This window comes from Musca autumnalis, unplaced genomic scaffold, assembly GCF_047663935.1.
Source record: "Musca autumnalis isolate F117 unplaced genomic scaffold, ASM4766393v1 scaffold_2, whole genome shotgun sequence".
NCBI lineage: Eukaryota > Metazoa > Arthropoda > Insecta > Diptera > Muscidae > Musca > Musca autumnalis.
The window spans coordinates 254280710-254304511 of record NW_027411755.1 but is presented as its reverse complement, the minus strand read 5'-3'; the positions used below and the strand labels follow the sequence as shown (position 1 = coordinate 254304511).

The 23802-nt window shown below is 36.0% G+C and overlaps 1 protein-coding gene across 1 annotated transcript in view; it reads left to right on the top strand.

Moving 5' to 3' along the window:
• Positions 1-23802, top strand: part of Wnt10 (Wnt oncogene analog 10) — a 127886-nt gene that overhangs the window by 89438 nt on the left and 14646 nt on the right. The window contains exons 4-5 of the mRNA XM_073966411.1: positions 18670-19052; positions 19123-19507. Coding sequence (XP_073822512.1) covers positions 18670-19052; positions 19123-19507 — 768 coding nt within the window. The remainder of the gene's footprint in view (positions 1-18669; positions 19053-19122; positions 19508-23802) is intronic.

The following is a 23802-nucleotide window of genomic DNA, read 5'->3' as shown; positions in this document are numbered from 1 at the left end:
GCTCTTGAAGGGAGTAACCGATTTGGTCCATACTTTGCACATCGTGAAATGTGTACCAGACTTAGATAAGGTTTCAATATGCACTCAATCGGTCCACTCCTTCGGATACCTCCCACACAAAATTTTGGAAAAGTTCAGTTTAGGGCCTGCTCTCGGATCGCTTTGATTTTTGTTGTAGCAACTTAAATTCACTGCCCCCCATACGACGGTACAAGTTTCATCAAGGGCAAGTCCATACTTCTATGGCACCATAAGTATTGCCTGGAGAGCTCGAACTGAATACTGCGTTCGTAAACACTTTGGATATCGTAATATTTCTTCGAATATCAGATGAAATTCGAAGGTGGAAGGAGTGGATCTCCCGATACCTCCCCCACAAAAGTTCGAAAATATTCGCTAAATGGTACTCTAAATATTGTCGAAACTCAGTTTAAACAAGTAAGTACGTATCAGTCAGCTGTGCTGACGGAGAAATACCCTCAGCCACCGACCAAGAAAAAAAAACAAAACCAAACACAATAATTATGCCGTATATAAAATATATTGATTTTATATCACGAGTTTGCTTTAAAATATGTAGGTACCGTAACGTGGGCTTATACCAAATCATTGACATATACCAAACATTTTTGGCAACCAAACTTCCTTATAAAGGACTCAAAATATTAAATTATGTTAAAATAAGGTTGAAAGAAATTTTTGAAACAGTTTAAGAGTTATCTTGCACAATATCCGACAGGGTTTTGAAGCTTTGGGGCCATTATCTTAGGAAGTATTGACTTACTCCGGAACAAAATGTACCATTGTAAATGAGGCCGCTCCAACAATCTACTGAACAAGTAAAAAAGTATCAGTCGGCTTTGCCGACAGAGATATACCCTCAGCGTGTGCAAATTGAAACACTTTTTTCACAAAAAACTTATGTATTTAGGGGATTTCAAAATTTTGGTCGTATGAACCGACATAAATGTTGATTAGGATTAAAGTTCAAAAACTTTGCGGAAAGGGTACTTAAAGGAATGGACCGACATAGACCATGAGGGCGCCATCGGGGTTTTTACACCCTTCGGGCTGTTTTCTCAAGAAGTATGGACTTGCCCCTGAAACAACTTTTACCATCGTAATTGAGGCAGCGAATGTAAGTTGATTCAACAAAAATCAAAGAGATTCAATAGCAGGTCTTAAAGTGAACTTATTCAAAATTTTGTGTGGGAGGTACGGGATGGAGTGGACAAATATAGTCCATATTCGAACCTGATCTATATCTGGTAGATATTATGAGAATGTGTAAAGTATGGACCAAATCAGTCACTCCCATCAAGAGTTATCGTGCGCACAATTTTTCCGAAAATTTTTGAACTTTTGTGTGGTAGGTACCTGAAGGAGTGGACCGATATGGTTTATCTACGAACTTAAAGTAAGTTTGGAAACAATATTACGAAGGCAAAATTTTGGCCGGAATCGGCATTTCCGTTCTAGAATTATCTTGCGCTTCCTCCCATAAACATGGTGTCATAGGGTTTGTTTTTCAACTTTCGGGCTATTTTTTCAGGAAGTATGGACTTGCCCCTGAGGAAACTTGTACCTTCGTATAGGGGACAGTGAATACAAGATGTTACAACAAAAACCAAGGCGATTCGAGAGCAGGTCCTAAACTGAACTTTTCCGAAATTTTGTGTGGGAGGTACTCGAAGGACTTTACCGGTTGAGTCCATATTGGAACCTCATATAAGTCTGGTAGAAATTTCATAATGTGCAAATTATGGACCAAATCGGTTACTTCCTTCAGGAGTTATCGTACGCACAAATTTTCCGAACATTTGTGGGGGAGGTACCGGAAGGAGTGGACCGATATAATCCATCTTTGAACTTGAACTAAGTTTGGACAAAATATCACGAAAGGCAAATTTTGGACCGAATCGGCAGATCCGCTCGGGAGTTATCTTGCGCTTCAACCACTACACACGGTGTCATCGGGTTTTTTTGTAACTTTCAGGCTATTTTCTCAGGAAGTATGGACTTGCCCCTAATGAAACTTACAGCGTCGTATAGAGGACAGCGAACACAACTTGCGTAAACAAAAATCAAAGCGATTCGAAACCAGGTCCTAAACTGAACTTTTCCGAAATTTTGTGTGGGAGGTACCCGAAGGAGTAGACCGATTGAGTCCATATTGGAACCTCATATAAGTTTGGTAGAAGTTACACGATGTGCAAAGTATGGACCAAATCGGTTATTCCCTTCGATAGTTATCGTGCGCACAAGTTTTGCGACAATTTTTGAACATTTGTGGGGGAGGTACCTGAAGGAGTGGACCTAAATCTCCCATCTTCGAACTTAAATGGAATCTGGACAAAATATTTCGATACCCAAAATTTGAACCGAATAGATTAATCCGTTCGAGAGTTATCGTGCGCACCAGCCTGCCAGACAGACAGACGGACGGACATTGCTAGATCTACTCAAAATTGTCTGAAACGGATATCGTACAAACATACTTGGGGTCTAAAACCATTATTTCGATGAGGCACATTTTTGGTCGTATCAAAGTGTAAATACCCTCTTTAGCCTAAAGGCTGAGGGTATAAAAAGAGTCAAAACGATGCGAGAGGAGCTCCTAAACTTCACTTTATCCGAATTTTGTGTGGGAGGTACCCGAAGGAGTGGACCGATATAGTCTATATTTCAATCCCATACTGGACTGGATGAAATAATACGATGCGCAAAGCCTGCATGAATCAAAAACTCCCTGCGAGGATTATCTTGCGGATTTGCCATTTTGGTTGGTGCCGTCAGAGTTTCTTGGAGCTTTTAGGCCAATATCTCAGGAATTATTGACTTACTCCGGCAAAAAATTGTACCGTCGTAAAGCGAGCCACAAAAAAACTTACTGAAAACAATTTCAAAACGATCCGTGAGGAGCTCCTAAACTTCACTTTATCCGAATTTTGTGTGGGAGGTACTCGAAGGAGTGGATCGATACAATCCATATTCCAACCTGATACATGACTGGATGAAATAATACGATGTGCAAAGCCTGCACCAATCAGAAATTCCCTGCGAGGATTATATTGCGGATTTGCCATTTGGGTTGGTGCCGTCAGGGTTTCTGGGAGCTTTTAGGCCAATATCTGAGGAAGTATGGACTTCCGCAAGAAAAAAATTGCACCTTCATAATGGGAGCAGCAAGGAAAACTTACTGAAAAAAATTGGAAAACCATCCGAGAGGAGCCCTTAAACTTTACTTTATCCGAATTTTGTGTGGGAGGTACCCGAAGGAGTGGACAGATATAGTTCATATTCGAACCAGATCTATATCTGGAACGATGTGCAAAGTTTTGACCAAATCGATTGCTCCCTTCGAGAGTTATCCTTCAGACCATTTTGCAGAAAAATTTTGAACTTTTGTGGGGGAGGTACCAGAAGAAGTGGACCGATATAGTCCATCTTTGAACTTAAACTAAGTTTGGACAAAATATTACGATACCCAATATAGTCTATATTTCAATCCCATACTGGACTGGATGAAATAATATGATGCGCAAAGCCTGCATAATCAAAAACTCCCTGCGAGGATTATCTTGCGGATTTGCCATTTTGGTTGGTGCCGTCAGAAATTATTGACTTACTCCGGCAAAAAATTGTACCGTCGTAAAGCGAGCCACAAAAAAACTAACTGACAAAAATTTCAAAACGATCCGTGAGGAGCTCTTAAACTTCACTTTATCCGATTTTTGTGTGGGAGGTACTCGAAGGAGTGGACCGATACAATCCATATTCCAACCTGATACATGACTGGATGAAATAATATGATGTGCAAAGCCTGCACCAAACAGAAATTCCCTTCGAGGATTATCTTGCGGATTTGCCATTTTGGTTGGTGCCGTCAGGGTTTCATGGAGCTTTTAGGCCAATACCTAAGGAAGTATGGACTTACGCAAGAAAAAAATTGCACCTTCATAATGGGAGCAGCAAGGAAAACTTACTGAAAAATATTGGAAAACCATCCGAGAGGAGCCCTTAAACTTTACTTTATCCGAATTTTGTGTGGGAGGTACCCGAAGGAGTGGACAGATATAGTTCATATTCGAACCAGATCTATATCTGGAACGATGTGCAAAGTTTTGACCAAATCGATTGCTCCCTTCGAGAGTTATCCTTCAGATCATTTTGCAAAAAAATTTTGAACTTTTGTGGGGGAGGTACCAGAAGAAGTGGACCGATATAGTCCATCTTTGAACTTAAACTAAGTTTGGACAAAATATTACGATACCCAAAATTTGGTTCGAATCAGTTGAACTGTTTGAGAGTTATCGTGCGCATAAGCCAGACAGACATTTTTCGTATCAAGGTGTATATACCTTTCTAGCCTAAAGTCTGAGGGTATAAAAAAGCCCTATCTATCGATATCCCCGTTTGAAACCCCCCATATTATTTTGAAAACCCTCCTAAATACGTAAGTCTTTTTTTGGAAAAAAAGTATTTCAATTTACACAGGCTGAGGCTATATCTCTGTCGGCAATGTCGACTGATACTTTCTTACTTGTTATATTTTTCTTTTATATTTTGTATTTTATAATTTATATTTCATATTTTTTATTTTATATACTTTATTTTATATTTCATATTTTATATTTATATTTTATATAATATATTTTTTATATTATATGTTATATTTTGAGTTTTATATATCATATTTTATTATTTTTTTTTTTTATTTTATACTTTATATTTTATTTTTATTTCATATTTTACATTTCATATTTAATATTTTGTATTTTATATTTTATTACATTTTATATGTTATTTTTTATATTTTGAATTATATACCTTATATTTTATATTATAAATTTTATATTTTATAATTTATATTTTATATTTTTAATTTTATATTTTATGTTTTATATTTCTTATTTTATATTTTATGTTATATATTTTACATTTTATATTTTATGTCTTATAATTTATATTTTAAATTTTATATATTTTTTACTTTATATTTATATATTTTATACATTATATCTTATATTTTATTTTTATATTTTCAATTTTATTTGTTTATTTATTTATTTTTGAATTTTGTATTTTATGTTTTATATTTTCAATTTTATAGTTTATAATTTATATTTTATGCTTTATATTAATATATTTTATATTTATATTTTACATTTTATATTTTATGTTTTATATTTCATATTGTAAATGTTAAATTTTATATATTAATTTTTATATTTAATATTTTATATTTATATATTGTTATATCGCCTGCTCCGTCGGAAAAGGTCGTAAGACCACTTTTTTGGAAATCGCGTTTTTGTTACAGGATGATAGTACAAGTCAAAACACGTCGTATGATACAAAGAAAGTAGTATGTCGCGTTTTTCTATAGGTTTTGCCCCTGTCGGAGAGGGTCGTAAGTCCACAAAACGTACAAATTTGAGTACGTCGTAAGTCCACTTTAAAAGAATGCTACAGCTAATGTAGTTCTGATATAATGTTTTACGTCATCCATGGTTGGGCTACAATGTAAAGAAGTAGCCTACACCTTTGGATGATAATCGGATGATATTTGGCGGAGCCTGTGGACCAAACTTTTGAACAAAAATGTGATAATTTCTATATTGCAACGCAAATTTACATTTGAAATCTATTTTTCCCTAAAAGCGAACTGATTATGAAAAATGGACTTCTGGCCTTTTCATTGATACAAATTGGGATGCTGTATGTGTTCAAATACCTCATGTATTGAAAAATTTGTAAAAAAATCAAAATTTTTACTGTTTTACTGTCGTATATCTTACTTAACTTTATCAACTGGTAATTTGTGGTTTCTCTAGGGACATTTATTCACATAACGAGATTAGTTTGTATTCTGAATTCAATAAAGTAATACCATCTAACGGACGGGTAAGTGCAATGTTTATATTATTAAATGATTCTGAAATAATAATTGATTGAAATTTTATTAAACTAAGAAGACATCATGGTTTTTGCTAACAAGGAGTAGTATGAATTTGGAATGGAATAAGACGATGGTGTCATGGGTTTTTCACAGTGATTCTGAAAGCTCTGATGATAAACTTCCTAAACCCAGCAAGGAGGAGGTACCGCTCTATGGGGGCTATATTAAGACATGGATATGTACCGAAAAAATTCTGGGGGAAAGTTTTATACCACTAACGAAGAATAAATACCAAATTTCAGCCATTTCGGAGGAATATTGAAGCCACACCTTAAAAATACCGGAAATTGGGATGTACCGTTATTTTATTTATATTTATAGGGTCTCCGTTGAATGTATCGATATGTTACAAACAGAATGACAAATTTAATTATACCCTCCATATTATGGTGGAGTGTATAAAAATCTTCAGAAATGTTGTTGTCGATATGCAATTTTAACATAGCGCCAAATAACTGATGACTTGAGGCATTCGGACTGTGTCCACTTTTGTATAATGTATCTTATATACCTGATGAAACTATAGCTATCGATATGTTGCCTTTTAATCTAAACACTTGCTTTCCAATAAGACCAAAGCTTAGTTATGAACAATCTCTGGTATTTCCATTGATTTGTAGCATATTTAAGAAAGTGGGAGTGGTCGGGTCTTATTGCTAAAATACATATGTACCCAGGATTGGGGAAACGGAATCGTTCGTAAGTTTTATATGTATAGCGCATTTAAAAAATAGGGCACTGGTGTAACCCTCTCCTCCGAAATTCAACAAAATATATAGCCTACTTCAACCAAGGGACATCCCTGGGCATAAATTGAAAATTACATGGAATAAGTACTTAGGATCGCAGATTCAAAAACCGTTGCCTCGCAAATTAATTTTCTGACCGATACTTTCATAAGTTTTGCAAAACATCGTTTTTTAAAAAATAGGGCTGCCCCCGCCCCATCCGAAATTCAAAAAATATAAAGCCTATTTTCACCTCGGTTGTTCCTTATACATATAAGCTGTGTTTCTTTACCTACCTGAGGTTACCATTTTTACCATTTGTTACCATTTTTAACCTGCAAAGCGTTTCTTAACCCCGAAAAGTGGTAAAACTGGAAGAAATTTTAAAGAGAGTGAGAGAGGAGAGAGGGCGAAAATGGCTTTCTCTTTTACCTCAGGCTACCAGTGAAATTTCTTTTTTACGTTTTTCTTTTGACATTGCTACCAGATCTACAATTTTTCCGTTCCTTTACTTTTCTGGTAAAAATGTTGATGAGAGAGCAATTTTGACACTTTTCTCTTTTACCATTTAAAAGGTAAAGGAACAAATCTATATTCTCTGAAATTTTCAAGAAATCGGTTCAGCCGTTTTGAGTCTATGCGGAACATACAAACATACACACATTGTCTTTTATATATAAGATTTTACCCAAAAATGTTGGCCCATTAAGCCTGCTAATAATTATCTCATCACCATGTTAAATTGCAAGCTTCTTCTTTGTCTTAAATTCAATTCATTCTTAAAATTTCGCGCCGATCGGAACATTGGACAAAACAAACTTATAATACCCTTTCCACATAAATATTTTGTTTTAAAAACGTCCGTAAATTGTAGGAAAAGGTCGTAAGTCCCTACAAAAATACAAAACTGTACAAAGTACAAAAGAAGAAGCGGAATAAATAAACGAAGAATATTGTCTTTACCACTATAATAAAATCTTTAATTCAGAAAGCGCTGGAATGTTTTTTCTTCATCCTGAAAAATGTATTGAGAGGGACTTACGACCTTTTCCGACGGAGCAGACGATATATATGTTTTTAAATTTTTTTATTTTATATATTATATTTTATATTTTGTATTTATATGTTTTATATTTTATGTTATCGATCATTCCCCCTCATTATCATACCACCTATCCTTATTCGATTACCGCACAGATGGCGCTTTTCATGTCCGATCGTTGCTGTTCAAGTGTCTTAATATTCTTACATTTGAATTATTTGTTAAGCGATTTTAATGTGCATCTCCTGCTCCTTCAACACCAATGGTCTCCCCCCTTAGGCGGAATACAAATCTTGCGCCATTTCCCAACTGATTGATTGACAAGAGCTTTGTGAATAAGTGATTGAAACAGCCAAAGATCGATTGATCGATTGTTGGACAGAACAACTTGGCTGATTTGAGGCATTGCTTGCAAATGCCACCGTTTCGTATAACAACAAAATTTGCATTTTAACTTGACATTTGAGCTATTGTCAGTTTTTGTGTTGCACGAAATGTGTGCGCGAATTTTGTCAAATTACTTTTGATTGTTGACCATATGTGGAGGGAGTCTGGTTGTGGGATGGTGGCAAAGGTGCTGCTACTAATGCTGGAGATTATGTATAAAGTTTTTTTCTTTAGTTTTGGATTATGAATAAAGTATTGTTTTGTTACCAAAATGCCATACCCTCAATGTAATTGACATTCTATAGATGGTCATAGCCATCATTATTGTTAGGTCACTCAGACAATTGTCATTCAACGACCAAATGAAATCAAATTTCCATTGGTTATTGTTCGGTGATCGGTCATGTGTCGGAATTGCAATATTGGAATTATGTTATGTTTGAAACACTATTTATCATAAATTACACTCCTTAGAAAATTCTATGTATAAGACCAGCAACTGAATGACAGTTGCAATCAATGTTTGCATAATTTTTGGATTTAAATTAAGATGAGGAAATTTTGCTTTAGCATTTTTTAATGCAATTGAGAAATATCGTAGCCTTTCTCACGACCAAAAATAATGTTTGAAAATTGCATACGAGTTTTGTTTTTTTTGTAAATCAGTTCATATCATGTTTCGCAGTTGAGGTTATAAAAATTTTCTCATATAGACCTTATGTGAACATTTTCTTAACCTGCATATGTTTAATAGATGAAAAAATTTAGTTTTCGATAAGGTTTAATCCATAATCCAGCTAATAATGCGGCAGTAAGAAAACACCATTGTGACTACATTTTTTGACAATTTTACTATGTCAAGTAACTTTACTATGAAATTCCATGAAACATAGAATAACAACAGCTCATCGTTATACAGATAATTAAGATTAGTGGGAGTAAAAAAGTAGGAACAAAAGAAAAAGACTATTCCCCCAAAAACATGACAGCTGCCAACAAGGACAACCTGCACTCAAAGATTCTCAGTTTCAATGATTTACTGGTTATGGAGGTTATGAACTCTGAATTGCCAACCAGATTTTAACCTAACCCAAAAATCACCGACGGTACTCCTAAGCTCACTCATTTGGAACATGGTTACCTCTACTGAAATGCTCTTGTTTGCAGACAGTTGATGGGAGTTGTTGCCTTCTTTTAAAGTAAAATACGTTGAGGAGCAATGAATTCTTCTTCTTGGAATTTAAGGTAGAGTTCAAGGAGATCATGTTTTATTCAAAATATATGTTAAATTTTGGTAGGTAGTGTACTAAGTAATTTTTTTTTAAATGTCGACTATTTCACAATCCCCATATAATAACTCCGCTGGTCTCTTCTTCCCTTAAGAGATATGCATGTATTTTCTTATAAACTAATGGTCTAATATCAACACTTGACAGATTCTCCACAAAAACTTCTCCCCAACTGAAGTCCACCACTTGCCTATTCAAAGCAAAACAAAAAATTGTCTCATTGACAATATCTCTTGGCAAGTGATTTAAATGACAGATGGCCGATTTAAATGGAAATGAAAATGGCTAAATGTTGTCGTAGATAGCAGGCATGTTGCATATCCGGCAAACGCTATATTCAGTTGTTTTTTGCAACAAACAAACGTAGCAGAGCAGAGGCGTTATGTTATAATTCAGTTAGATTATAACAACTTTTATTGTGCCTTATAGTAAGGTTACATTACAGTTTTTTGCCGGGTTAACCCACTTCATGAGGATTTATTTGACGTTTGCGCTATGGAACTGACATTTGAAACCCAAACCCACTGGGTTAATACGGTTAAGTGTAACCAGGGTATTAATCCCTTTTCATATATGCTTAACTACGCCCTTGATTTATGTTCATGCTGCCACTTGTAACTACATACGAGTATGTTCTGTAACTGCAAACCATGGTAGAGCGAGATAACTAAACACTTTTTAATTAGTCTTCTCGGTCAAGGTAGGAAACACAAAAATGTAGACAAATTTTTAAGATAATCTCAGCTGGTAGAGAAGAATTCATCACAGCGCAAAAACTCCATGGATATGTTTTGCTAATATTCTCAGGCAGCTTAGCAGCAATTATTTAGAATATAATTCAAATACAGTGGATGTAAATAATATGGGGATATTTTTAACTTACCCTAAAGTTCGAAGACGTAGCACGGTGCTTTTGAATCAAATTTAAATGGAAGGTGCTTACACCTGGGAAGTTTTTGCGGATTCTGAAACTACAATGTTCATAGATGAGAAAAATCAAAAAACAAATAAAATCGCCGGAGCGCTTTTTAAATAAATCGCGATTCAAGTTGGCATTTTTAGGGGTTGTTTAGGTTTTTGCGATTTTGCTTGAAAACCGCAAGTCCTATCAAAATGGGAATAAAAAGAATGTAGATTGACCTTAATGATATTTTCGTAGGTTTTACAACTTTTGAGATATAGAAGTTGAAATTGGGACAATTCAAATTCAATTCAATTCTGTATTGTCTTCTTATAAAACAATGTCATGACTGCAATTTCCCAACTTAAACTTATATATCTAAAAAATGGTACAGCCTAGGAAAAATTACATAAGCTAGTCTTGTCACAGCTATAGGATTTTCTCAGGTCCCATGCCGATAAGATTTGCCGTATTCAAGCAAAACGAAACCCTAACAAAAAAACCTAAAAATGTAAACAGAGCTTCTTTATCTCAAAAATGGTACAGCCTGAGAGCAAATCATAAACGTCAATCCTGTAGAGAATTTTCACAGCTACAACATTTTCTTTAGCTCCATTTTGATTGGACTTGCGGTTTCCAAGCAAAATCGTGAAAACCTAAAAATATGAATTTTTACCGCGATTTATTTAAAAATCCCTACAGCGATTTTTTCTTGTTTTTGGATTTTTCGCATCTATGAACATTGCTGTTTCAGAATTCACAAAAACTTCCCCTGTATAAGCGGTTTTCATTAAAAGTTAGTTACGGCGCCCCCTTCATGACATAAGGGGGCGATACAGTCAGTGCATTGTCCCAATTTGAACTTCAATATCTCAAAAATGGTAAAACGTACGAAAATACCGTAAAGCTAAATCTTGTAGAGAATTTTTATAGCTACAACATTTTCTTCAGTCTTTTTTTATAGGACTTGCGGTTTCTAAGCAAAATCGTGAAAACCTAAACAACCCCTAAAAATGTCAACTTGAATCGCGATTTATTTAAAAAGCGCTCCGGCGATTTTTTTTTTTTTTTTGTTTTTTGATTTTTCTCATCTATGAACATTGTAGTTTCAGAATCCGCAAAAACTTCCCAGGTGTAAGCACCTTCGATTTAAATTTGATTCAAGAGCACCGTGTATCTGGTATGATATAAGAAGAACTGCTGCATTTCTATAGAAATAGCTTTTGGTATACTCTAAGAAAAGCTCTTGGTCTTCTATGAGAGAACCAATTGGTTTTCTATGCGAGGATTGGTTGGTCTATCTTCTATAAATAGAGCCTTTCGCCTTCCATAAGAGAACCCTTTGGCCTTTAAAAGAAGATCCTATGGTTTTCTATCAAAACAGCCTTTCGTCCTTCGGTATTCTTATGAAGGATCTTTGGTCTTCTATAAAAATGTCCTTTGGTCTTATGTAAAAAACCTTTTAGTCTTCTGTAAGAAGACCTTTGGGATTTCTATAGGAAAAGCCTTTGGTTACTATATGAAGACTATAAGAGAGCCATTTGGTCTTCTATGGGGAGATTTTTGGTCTTTTGTAAAAGACCACTTTGGTCTTTATTAGAAGACTTTTATAAGAAGGACTGTTCGCCTTATATAGGAAGAGCTTACTATAAGAATTGGTCTTCTATGAGAGCTCCATTTGGTATTCTATGCGAAGATTAGTTGGTCGATCTTCTATGAGATGACATTTCGCCTTCCATAAGAGAGCCTCTTTCTCCTCCATAAAATACCCTCCTTTCCCCCCTTAGTAGAGGCAGGTCTTCTAGAAGATGATCCTGTGGTTTTCTATTAGAAGACCCTCTGGAGACTTAAGCCCTTTTTAGCTTATTCTATAAGAAAACCCTTTAACATTCTATAATAAAACCAATTATTTTTTTATGAGCAAACCTTTGGTCTTACATAAAGAGCTTTTGGTCTTCTTCTATAAAAAGAACCTGTGGGCCACCGACGTAGCCAGGGCCACCGGCCCCCCCCCCCCCCCACAATATGATTTTCGTTCCCATAGGCTATTTGCTTATGTTACACATCTTTTTAATTTTTGAGTAAAATTTTTAAACTGTTTTAAATTTTTTAAGAAATATGCAAAATATTTACAAGAAGTATTACAGAGAACTGTTTAACTACATTGGTATTATTGTCCAACATATTTGAAAGTATAAATATAATGAACAATTTAGGTTTTTTGACCAATTTTCTGCATAGTTGTTATTAAGTTTTAAGGTGTTGTTTAAGCATTTAATCGTAATTTTAGGCTGACTGTAAGTGTTACTGGGTTCAGGACAAGACGTTTATTTGTATTTGTTGAACTTTGTAGCATACTACGTCCAATACTTTGGCTTATAAGCAAAAAAACATTCTTGCGATGTTTTTGTTTTTGGAATTCTTTATAAGAGCAATTCAACAATAAAAGATAAAATCTCTTAATTTTTGTGGTTTTAAACTTTTGAATATAGTCTCTTATACGTTTTTATAATGAACTATTTTGAACATCATAACAATTAAAAATGCTTTATTATGTTCGAAATTTGCAAAAAAAACTATATCAACCATTTTTATGATATAATTTCTGTTCCACCGCAGTGTCGTCCGTTGAGATTATTTGAAACTGGTCTCTTGCTACAAATTAGTAAATGTCTATTGTACAAAAAGGATTTTTCTGTCGATTACTCTTTGAATTGTATTTTGGGAAGTACTTTCAATGGATGCACTTTTCTAGAAATATTCCTTTTTCCTTCTTCGGTAAAGGACTTTGTGACGACAAACGAAATAAATAACAGATTCTTCTTCTCCAAAATCTCAACAAGTATTAGTCGGCTTTGCGGACAGGAATATACCCTGAGCTTGTGTGAACTATGAACTTGACAACAAACGGACGGATTTTATCATTGATTACAAATGTTGCGGAGGAGGTGTCTGAAGAAATGGACCGGACCCACATATTTCATTTTGGAAGTAAGTCTTATTTTGGGAGTCATTCCTTTTAAAAGATATTGCGCCTACCAGTCAATTCAGTTCGAAGGTCTGTGAGGGATGTACCCATTTTCCAGCTAAAACTAAGTTTGGACAAAATATTACTAAATCCAAATTTTAGATCAAATCTGTTGCTCCGTTCAAGAAAATTCGCAAATACCACTTTAGCTGAAAATCTTGAAATTTGGGGGAATAATGCCAGAAGGAGCAAACCGAAAATTACCATTTTCGAACTTTATATAAGGCTCGCAGAAATATTGCGATAAACAGAGTTTGGACCAACGCAGTATCCATTTCGAAAGTTGTCGTGCGCACCAGGCACTACACATGATGGCCGTAGGTGTTCTTTACAACTTTCGGGCAATTTACTTTGGAAGTATGGACTTGCCCCTGAAAAAACTTGTACTGTAGTAATACGGGCCCGAGAACACTTGTTGCAAAAAGCAAAGCGTTTCCATAGAGGCCTTTTTATTTATTAAATTATTTATTTCATATTTTTACTTATAACTAAATTATTAGCATAAAGAAGTGATGCCATGACTACTGAGGTCTTAAGCTTACCCAGGTATATTTACTAATTATCCATAGAGGTCTTAAACTGCACTTCTTTGAAAATTTTTGAAATACTCTGTGGATTAAAATATGGACAAAAGTTGATTAAAATATGGACAAAATATAACGAAGGCCAAATTTTAGACCGAATCGGTTGATTTGTTCGAGTTATCGTGTTCTCCAGGCAGCCATCCAGACGGACGAACATAGCTAAGTCGACTCCAAGTTTTCTGAAACATATTACTTCCAAACACACTTTGGCCCTAAAACCAATATTTCGATGAGACACATTTTGACTAAAGACTGAGAGTATAAAAGAATGTATACGTGTAAAGACCTTTTATTGGGCGCCAGAATTGCATTTTAAACGAATTCAAGACTGGTCAAACGATTGGACTCCAAAATTAGACTATTTACATACCCACGATTGGGTGCTAGAATTTCATGATGGACATCCTCACTATTGTTCAGCACTAGTTCTCTATCAAGAAAACCACTATCGGCCTTCAGAAATTCTTTGTGATAAGATCTACAATTGGACACCAAAACATCTTTACGGAAATAACTACAATTGGGTTCTTTATGACAACAACAACGATTGAACACCTGAATTTCCGAAATTGAAAAATGTACCATATTCAGACACCGCTGCGTGATAAAATACCAACAAAAAAACAGAAGACACGTGTCTCGGCGTTTTTTCCCGTTTTTTATAACTCCTAAATTCTACCTGTAAATATAAAAAACACTAGTGGATAACGCCATGATATCCAAACGTTCCCTCTGCATAAATCAATTCTCTCTAATCCTAACTTCCTTCCATAAATTACTCAATAAAATTGGAGTGAAAAATTAAAGCCGTGATTTTGAACTTTTGTGAAGTAGGAAATAAAAGAATGGTCCTCAATATTCCATGTAAACAAAAAAATTAAATGTTAAGATATTTCTAAGGGTTTCCGATTGTATACTCTTTCTTTTAGACTTACCGAAGTGATAGCACTGATTTACATAACATTCGCCGTAGTTGTGAGTTATTTGATAAATGCTACACCCAAAATATATATGAGATTATTAATATATCCATTGTTTTGAACAACTATTAACTCTGATATATTGTCAACAAAGTTCTCAAAACAAGGGGAAATTGGCCAAGAAGTTGAGTTTCTGGTCGGGAATTCCCGACCCGGGATTTCCCGGGAATTCTTGAAATTTTTTGAACGGGATTTCCCGGAAAATTTTTTTGAAATTCCCGCGAATTTTGTATTTTCATGTATAAGTCATATATTATTTGCCTTATAGTTACTTAATATTGGAAATATAGTAGAATAGCGGTAATTCGTGCCCCGATTACTCGTAATTGCGGGCTCATTGGAAAAATCGCCATAATTCGTATAAAATATGTATGTATTGGTCCTCTCGATAATTAATGTTTTTTTTTTTTCTGGAATTCGAAGTCTGTATAACCTAACATAATTCTTTTTAGTTTATCACAGTTGTTCTAATCTAAATTTTTATTGGTGGCATTCTTGAAGGATATTAATTTGCTAAGATATAAAAGCTGTGATCCATTCGAATTGTTGTTTTCTCCAAAATTACTGTTTGCAATATAAAACACTGTATAATGTGTAAGTGGCAAATAGAGCATATTAGGATTGGAAACCAGTAATAACAATAGTATGTATGTTCATATGCATAAGTACGAATCTATATCATTGGTGCCACCGTGTTGCCATTGTGAAGCCGTGTACTCAAAAGGTCAGACGTGTAAAAATTCGTTATAAACGGATTTGTTATATGATCAACACGCATTTCGAACCATAAGAAGAACATACGATATCGTTGACTTTGCTAGGATGGTAGTTGGAAAAAGATATTTTATATAACCTCCGCTAATTAGTCAGGAATAATTGGATTTTGACCTCATACATATAGATATTCTTGAACAGCTGCCATGTGTCATATATGATTTATTGGTTCTTTCAAGATTTTGGAACAACGTCGTTTAAGATGTTTGCTATTGCTTTTTGACCCTATTGCTATTTTACCCTCAATAATAAAGATAACTAATGACACAAATACACAGGTAGGTATTTCATGTTTGCTTACTCTCTGCCATGTCTATGCCCCACGAATTCGATTTATCACAGTCCCGGGAATTCCCCGGTTTCCGGGAATGAGAAATTTTCATTCCCGATTTCCCGGGAATGAAAAAAGTCGGGAATTCCCAAACTCTACCAAGAAGTCTCATTTTAATTAAAAATAGTAATGAAAATTATTTCATAAAAAACTCCCGTTGGTATTCTATAAAAATACCCTTTGGTATTCTTCTATAAGAAGAACCATCGGTATCCCCCGCCTAGGCATAACAGGAGTGTTCTTCATGGTCTACTACGAGAGAAGTCTTAAGTTATAAAATATAATCAACAGGTCGGAATAGTATTCATACTGATGCAGTCGCGGTGGTTATAAGAGTCCTCGACGACAGCGGACAAACAACATCCGTTTCAATAAAATAAATTCGTGTTTGCGCAATTAAGATCCTTTTAGTACACCGTCTCAAATTGTTGAACTTTGCCGATGAGGTAACTACAGGAATGAACCGTCATGTTCCATATTTGAAAGTAGATCTAATTTTAGTTGGTTACCGTAGGATTTTTAGAGTCCTTCCCTCATGATGTTAAGGAGCGTGGACTTGCCCCCGAAAAAAGTTATCGTTGTAATCAGAATCACAAGGACTACCATCGATGAAAATCTCAAAAATAATTCTCGAACAGCATTTAAGCTGCACTTGAGCGAGAACTTTTGAACTTTTGTGAGGGAGGTACATAGAGAATTTGTACGATATTGTCTATCTTAGTTTGTTTGAGAAAAATACTGCGATGTGAGTAGGTTGGACCAAGGCCAGTTGTTCTTTATCGCGCCCACAGGCCATTTTTGTAGGATTTTTTAAAGATTTTTGTCCATAATGCCAGGAAGCCTAGACTTGTCTACAGAAACATTATATGTATAGCTGTAAACAAGACCGAAAGATGTACCTTCCATAAAAATTTAACTTTCTTCTAACTGCACTTAAACGAAAATTTTAAATTTTTTTTAGAAAGGTACTTGTCAGTAGTGGTGACGGCAGGTTTTTTTTAAGATTTTGCGGCTTTATCTCATGAAGTATGGACTTGTCATCTTTAACAATTTTTCTATCGGAATAGGGGCCACTAACACAACCCGCCGCAAGAAAATTGATACGACTCAAGACATGTCTTTAAACCGCACTTTTGTGACAATTTTGGAAAATTTGTCTGGGAGGTACGCAAATGTTCCATGATTATCCCTTCAACATTTCGTCAGTGTCATGCTTAAGTGTTCCATGTGTCATTTTTGACATTTTGAGATATAGGGGGTTTCAAGGTTCTCCGCGTATGATCTTTCTGAATTTTTAGCCGGGTTTTCCCTATCTGTTCTAGTTTTTCGAGATATACACGTTTCGCATAAGTGCCTTTCAGGTATGAAATTAATATTTTAATAACTTACAAATTTAAAACACACATTCCAAAAATCAGAACTTTAATTTTCGATTTAGAAGGTTCGAAGGAACGCATTTCTTACAAAGACACTTGTGTTCCAAAACCATTATTTGTTGAGGCACATTTTTGATCGTAGAATGTGAAATATGGCTAAATGTTTAAAATGAGATAAAAGCCGAGAGAGAAAAAGAGAACAGTCGAATAAAGTAGAGGGGGACCTCTCGAAACTTTGTTTAGAAATTAAATAGCCAGGCGGTCACAAATTTTCTGTAATTACCACCTTAAAAAAAGCCATCAAAAGAATATTCTTTGACCCACTGTACTGTCGGCTGCGTTGGTGTCGGTGTCCAGTATACAACAATTTTACCATTGTAATGACAATGTTTTTTCGGTTAAATGATACACAAGACACTGTTGTTAGTTGTCCTTCGGAACTGATGTTGTTCTCAATCTCTATGATTATCCGCATAGATATAAAAGAGATGGATGGATGGTTGGTCGGATGGCTGGCTAACTATCTGACAGTCTGACTGCATTGCTAGTTGGACAAAGAATGCGTAACAAAATAAAAGTGAAATGCCAATCATTTACAGGTCTACTGAGTGTTGTTGCATAAGTTAAGGTAACAACACTACAACACTCCGCACGGCACAACAACAATCGAAACAAAAATCTTATTAAAAATCTGCAACTATTAAAAAAACAGCGACGACATCATTGGAGGACATGTTAAGCCACGAATGAACGGCATGTCACACTTGCTCTGAAATATGTCCGCTACCACTACCACGGGTCGGTAGTGGTCCGGGGATCAGCAGAACTGAAATCTGCATTATTGCTCTTGTGAGCGCGCGAGTGTGTGAGTGCGTATGCAGCAGTTGGTTTCAAAGGGAATCGTCCGTCCGTCGTTCGTTGTGTGGAGAAGTGTTGTCGGCCACAAAAATGCTGTGAAACAATTCCCATGGGAAATGTTATGGCCGGCCAAGGGAAGATTAGTACAAAAGCTCAAGTTTACGGCCTGACACTGTCGTTTGACTTTCATTGTTTGGCTGATGCTACGGCAGTTGGATGGATGGTGATGGCACATGTAATGAAACATTCTTGAGATTTTCCAGAAGGTCATTTTCCTTTTACGTTGTCCGATCGTTGTTCGATGGTGGCAATGAACAAAGAAATTGCATTTTTCATTGGTTTCTCGGAGGCCAAGTGGAATATTGGATTTTGCGGTTCTGTGAAATATTTTCGATAATGTGTAATTGGCTTTCTCTTTTTTCATTTTAGGTTATCGTGAGAGTGCTTTTGCCTTTGCCATCTCAGCTGCCGGTGTGGCCCACAGTGTGGCAAGAGCCTGTAGCCAAGGTCGTTTAATGTCCTGTGGCTGTGATCCATCGGTGAATCGCAAAACCCTTAACAAAAACCTCCGCCAAAGCCTGGACAAGGAAAAGAAACTGTTTTTGCAATATCTGGAGACAAATCAAATTCTAAATCCCGAAGATGAGAAGAAATATGAACGCTCAAAAATTGCCAGCCGCTGGAAATGGGGTGGTTGTTCGCATAACATGGATTTTGGTGTGGAATTCTCCAAATTGTTTCTTGATTGTCGTGAAAAGGCCGGAGATATACAATCAAAAATAAATCTACACAATAATCATGCTGGAAGAATTGTAAGTCCTTAGGAAGGCCTTGACCCCGATTGAAAAAAACTAAACTAATCAATTATTTCTTAAATTGCAGGCCGTCTCCAATAACATGGAATTCCGTTGCAAATGCCATGGCATGTCGGGCAGTTGCCAATTGAAAACTTGCTGGAAATCTGCCCCAGATTTCCATGTTGTTGGCAAAGTCCTGAAACATCAATTTCGCCGAGCCTTGCTGGTCGATCAATCGAATTTGGGTAATGGCGAACCCATTGTCGTGCTAAAACGTTCACGCAACAAAAAATCCAACAATGCCAATGGCAATGGAGAACGCACCGGCGAGCGTCATGAACGTCCCTCCAATGCCAAATCGAATACCGAGAAAAATGCTCAACGATCCGCCCGTAAATTAGAGACATCTCTCTTCTACTACCAAAGATCACCGAATTTTTGTGAAAAAGATCCATCTGCTGATATTTTGGGTAAGTTGAATACAGTTCTAAAATTTAAGTAAAATTCGTACAGGAAGACCCTTCGCTGTTCTACAAGAAACCCTTTGGTCTTCTGTAAGGGGACACTTTGGTCTTCTATAACAAGACCCTTTGATCTGCTATAAGAAGACCCTTTGGTCTTCTGTAAGAGGACACTTTGGACTCTTTGGTCTTCTATAAGAAGACCCTTTGGTCTTCTATAAGAAGACCCTTTAGTCTTCTATTAGAAGAACTTTGGGTTCTATGAGCAAACTCTTTCATCTCTATAAGAAGACCATTTGGTCTTCCATAAGAAGACTCTTTGTTGTTCTATAAGAAGACCCTTTGCTGTTATATAAGAAGACCCTTTGGTCTTCTATAAGAAGACCCTATGGACTTTTATAAGAGGACCATATTGTTTTCTACAAGATGACCCTTTGTTCTTGTATATGAAGAACCCTTTTGTCTTATATAAGAAGACCCTTTGATCTTCTGTAAGAAGACCCTTTTGTCTTCTATATGAAGAAGACACTTTGGTGCATTTTTTCTTCTATAAGAAGAATTTTTGCTCTTCTATAAGAAGAATTTTTGGTCTTCTGTAAGAAGACTTTTTGGACTTCTATAAGAAGACCCTTTGGTCTTCTATAAGAAGAAGATCCTTTGGTCTTCTATAAGAAGACAACCCTTTGATATTCTATAAGAATTCCCCTTGGTCTTCTATAAAAAGACCCTTCGGTCTTCTATAAGATGACCATTTGGTCTTCCGTAAAAAGTGCAAGTTTTCTTCTATAAGAAGAATTTTTTGTCTTCTATAAGAAGACTTTTTGGTCTTCTATAAGAAGACCTTTAGTTTTCTAAAAGAAGACCCTTCGGTGTTATATAAGAAGACCCTTCAATCTTCTATAAGAATACCCTTCAGCCTTCTATAAGAAGACCCTTCAGTCTTCTATAAGGAGACCCTTCAGTCTTCTATAAGAAGACCCTTCGGTCTTCTATAAGAAGCCCTTTTGGTCTTCCATAAGAAGACCATTCGGTCTTCTATAAGAAGACCCTATGGTCTTCTATAAGAAGCCGCCTTTGGTCTTCCATAAGAAGACCATTTGGTCTTCCATAAGAAGACCCTTTGGTCTTCCATAAGAAGACCATTCGGTCTTCCATAAGAAGACCCTTCTTCTATAAGAAGCCCCTTGGGTCTTCCATAAGAAGACAATTTGGTCTTCCATAAGAAGACCATTTGGTATTCTATAACAAGACCCTTTGGTCTTCTATGAGAAGGCCCTTGGTCTTCTATGGGAAGACCCTTCGTTCTTCTATAAGAAGACCATTTGCTATTCCATAAGAAGACCATTTGGTCTTCTATAAGAAGACCCATCGGTCTTCAATAAGAAGACCCTTCGGTCTTCTATAAGAAGAACCTTTGGTCTTCTATAAGAAGACCCTTCGGTCTTCTATAAGAAGAACCTTCGGTCTTCTATAAGAATACCCTTTGGTCTTCTGTAAGAGGACACTTTGGCCATTATTATGAGGACACTTTGGTCTTCTATAAGAAGACCCTTTGGTCTTCTATAAGAAGACCCTTTGGTTTTCTATAAGAAGACCCTTTGGTCTTCTATAAGAAGACACTCTGTTGTTCTATAAGAAGACCCTTTGGTCTTCTGTAAGAGGACAATTTGGCCATCTATAAGAGGACACTTTGGTCTTCTATAAGAAGACCCTTTGGTCTTCTATAAGAAGACCCTTTGGTCTTCTATAAGAAGACCCTTTGGTCTTCTATAAGAAGACCCTTTGGTTTTTTATAAGAAGACCCTTTGGCCTTCTACAAGAAAACCTTTAGGTCTTCTATAAGAAGACCCTTTGGCCTTCTATAAGAAGACCCCTTGGTCTTCTATGAGAAGACCCTTTGGCCTTCTACAAGAAAACCCTTTGGCCTTCTACGAGAAAACCCCTTGGAAGAAGACCATTTGGTTTTCTATAAGAAGACCCTTTGGTCTTCCATAAGAAGACCCTTTGGTCTTCCATAAGAAGCCCCTTTGGTCTTCCATAAGAAGCCCCTTTGATCTTCCATAAGAGGGCCATTTGGTCTTCCATAAGAAGACCATTTGGTCTTCCATAAGAAGACCATTTGGTCTTCCATAAGAAGACCATTTGGTCTTCCATAAGAAGACCATTTGGTATTCTATAAGAATACCCTTTTGTATTCTGTAAGAGGACACTTTGGCCTTCTATAAGAAGACCCTTTGGTCTTCTACAAGAAGACCCTATGGTCTTCTATAAGAAGACCCTTTGGTCTCTGTTGTTCTATGAGAAGACCCTTTGTTGTTATATAAGAAGACCCTATGGTCTTCTATAAGAAGACTTATGGTCTTATATAAGAAGACCCTTTGTCCTTATACAAGAACACCCTTTTGTCTTCTGCAAAAGCCTTTTGGTCTTCAATAAGAAGAAGACCCCTTTGTCTTCCAAAAGAAGAAGACCCTTCGTTCTTCTATAAGCAGACCATTTGGTGTTCCATAAGAAGTGATTTTTTCTTCTATAAGAAGAATTTTTGGTATTCTATAAGAAGACTTTTTGGACTTCTATTAGAAGACCATTTGGTTTTCTATAAGAAGAACCTTCGTTCTTCTACAAGAAGACCCTTTGGTCTTCTTTAAGGAGACCCTTTGGTCTTCTATGAGAAGGCCCTTTGGACTTCTGTAACAAGACCTTTTGGTCTTCCATAAGAAGTGATTTTTTTCTTCTATAAGAAGAATTGTTGGTCGTGTATAAGAAGACCCTTTGGTCTTCTATAAGAAGACTTTTTGGTCTTCTATTAGAAGACCATTTGATTTTCTATAAGAAGGACCTTTGGTCTTCTATAAGAAGACCCTTTGGTCTTCTATAAGAAGACCCTTTGGTCTTCTATGAGAAGACCCTTTGGACTTCTGCAACAAGACCTTTTGGTCTTCCATAAGAAGTGAATTTTTTCTTCTATAAGAAGAATTGTTGGTCGTGTATAAGAAGACCCTTTCGTCTTCTGTAAGAAGACCATTTGGTTTTATATAAGAAGAAGGCCCTTTGATCTTCTACAAGAAGAAGACCGTTTGGTCTTCTGGAAGAAAACCTTTTGTTCTTCTGTAAGAAGTCCCTTTGGACAACTTCTTCCCTTGGTCTTCTTATGAGGAGACCCTTTGGTCTTCTTATGAGAAGACCCTTGGTCTTCTACAAGAAAACCCTTTGGTCTTCTATAAAAAGACCCTTTGATCTTCTGTAAGAAGACCCTTTGGTCTTCTATAAGAAGAAGGCCCTTTGATAAGAAGAAGACCTTTTGGTCTTCTGGAAGAAAACCCTTTGGTCTTCTATAAGAAGACCCTTTGATCTTCTGTAAGAAGACCCTTTGGTCTTCTATAAGAAGAAGGCGCTTTGATCTTTTATAAGAAGAAGACCTTTTGGTCTTCTGGAATAAAACCCTTTGTTCTTCTGTAAGAAGTCCCTTTGGTCTTCCATGAGAAGAAGGCCCTTTGGTTTTCTATAAGAAGGCCCTTTGGTCTACTTTAAGAATACCATTTGGCTTTTTATAAGAAGACCCTTCGGTCTTTTATAAGAAGACCCTTCGGTCTTCTATAAAAAGACCCTTCGGTCTTCTATAAGAAGATCCTTTGGCCTTCTATAAGAATTTGGTCTTCTTTTAGAAGACTTTTTGTTTCTTTAAGAAGACTTTTTGTCTTCTTTAAGAATACCTTTGGTCTTCTATACCAAGACCTTGTTGGCCTCCTATAAGAAGACCATTTGTTCTCCTATATGAAGACTATTTGGTATACTATTGGAAGACCCTTTGGTCTTCTATTAGAAGACCCTTTGGTCTTTATAGGAGAAACCTTTGGTCTTCGATAGGAAGACCCTTTGGTCTCAATAAGAAAACCCTTTGGTCTCTATAAGAAAAACCTTTGGCCTTCTACAAGAAGACCCTTTTGTCTTCTACAAGAAGACCCTTTTGTCTTCTACAAGAAGACCCTTTGGACTTCTAAAAGAACACCCTTTGGTATTCTACTATAAGGCGATCCTATAAAATGACTATCTTGTCTTCTACAAGAAGAGCCTTTGGTCTTCCATAAGAGGACCATTTAGACTGCTGTTAGAAGACCTTTTGTTCTTCTATAAGAAGACGTCTTCTTATAGAAAACCAAATGATATTCTCAGTTAGTCTTCTATAGAATATCAGTTAGTTTTCTACAAGAAGATCATAAGTCTTCTATAAGAAGAACAAAAGAGTATTCTTATAGAATTCTTAGGTTTGTCCCCTTTTCTTTCCAAAACCGTTTTCAATATTT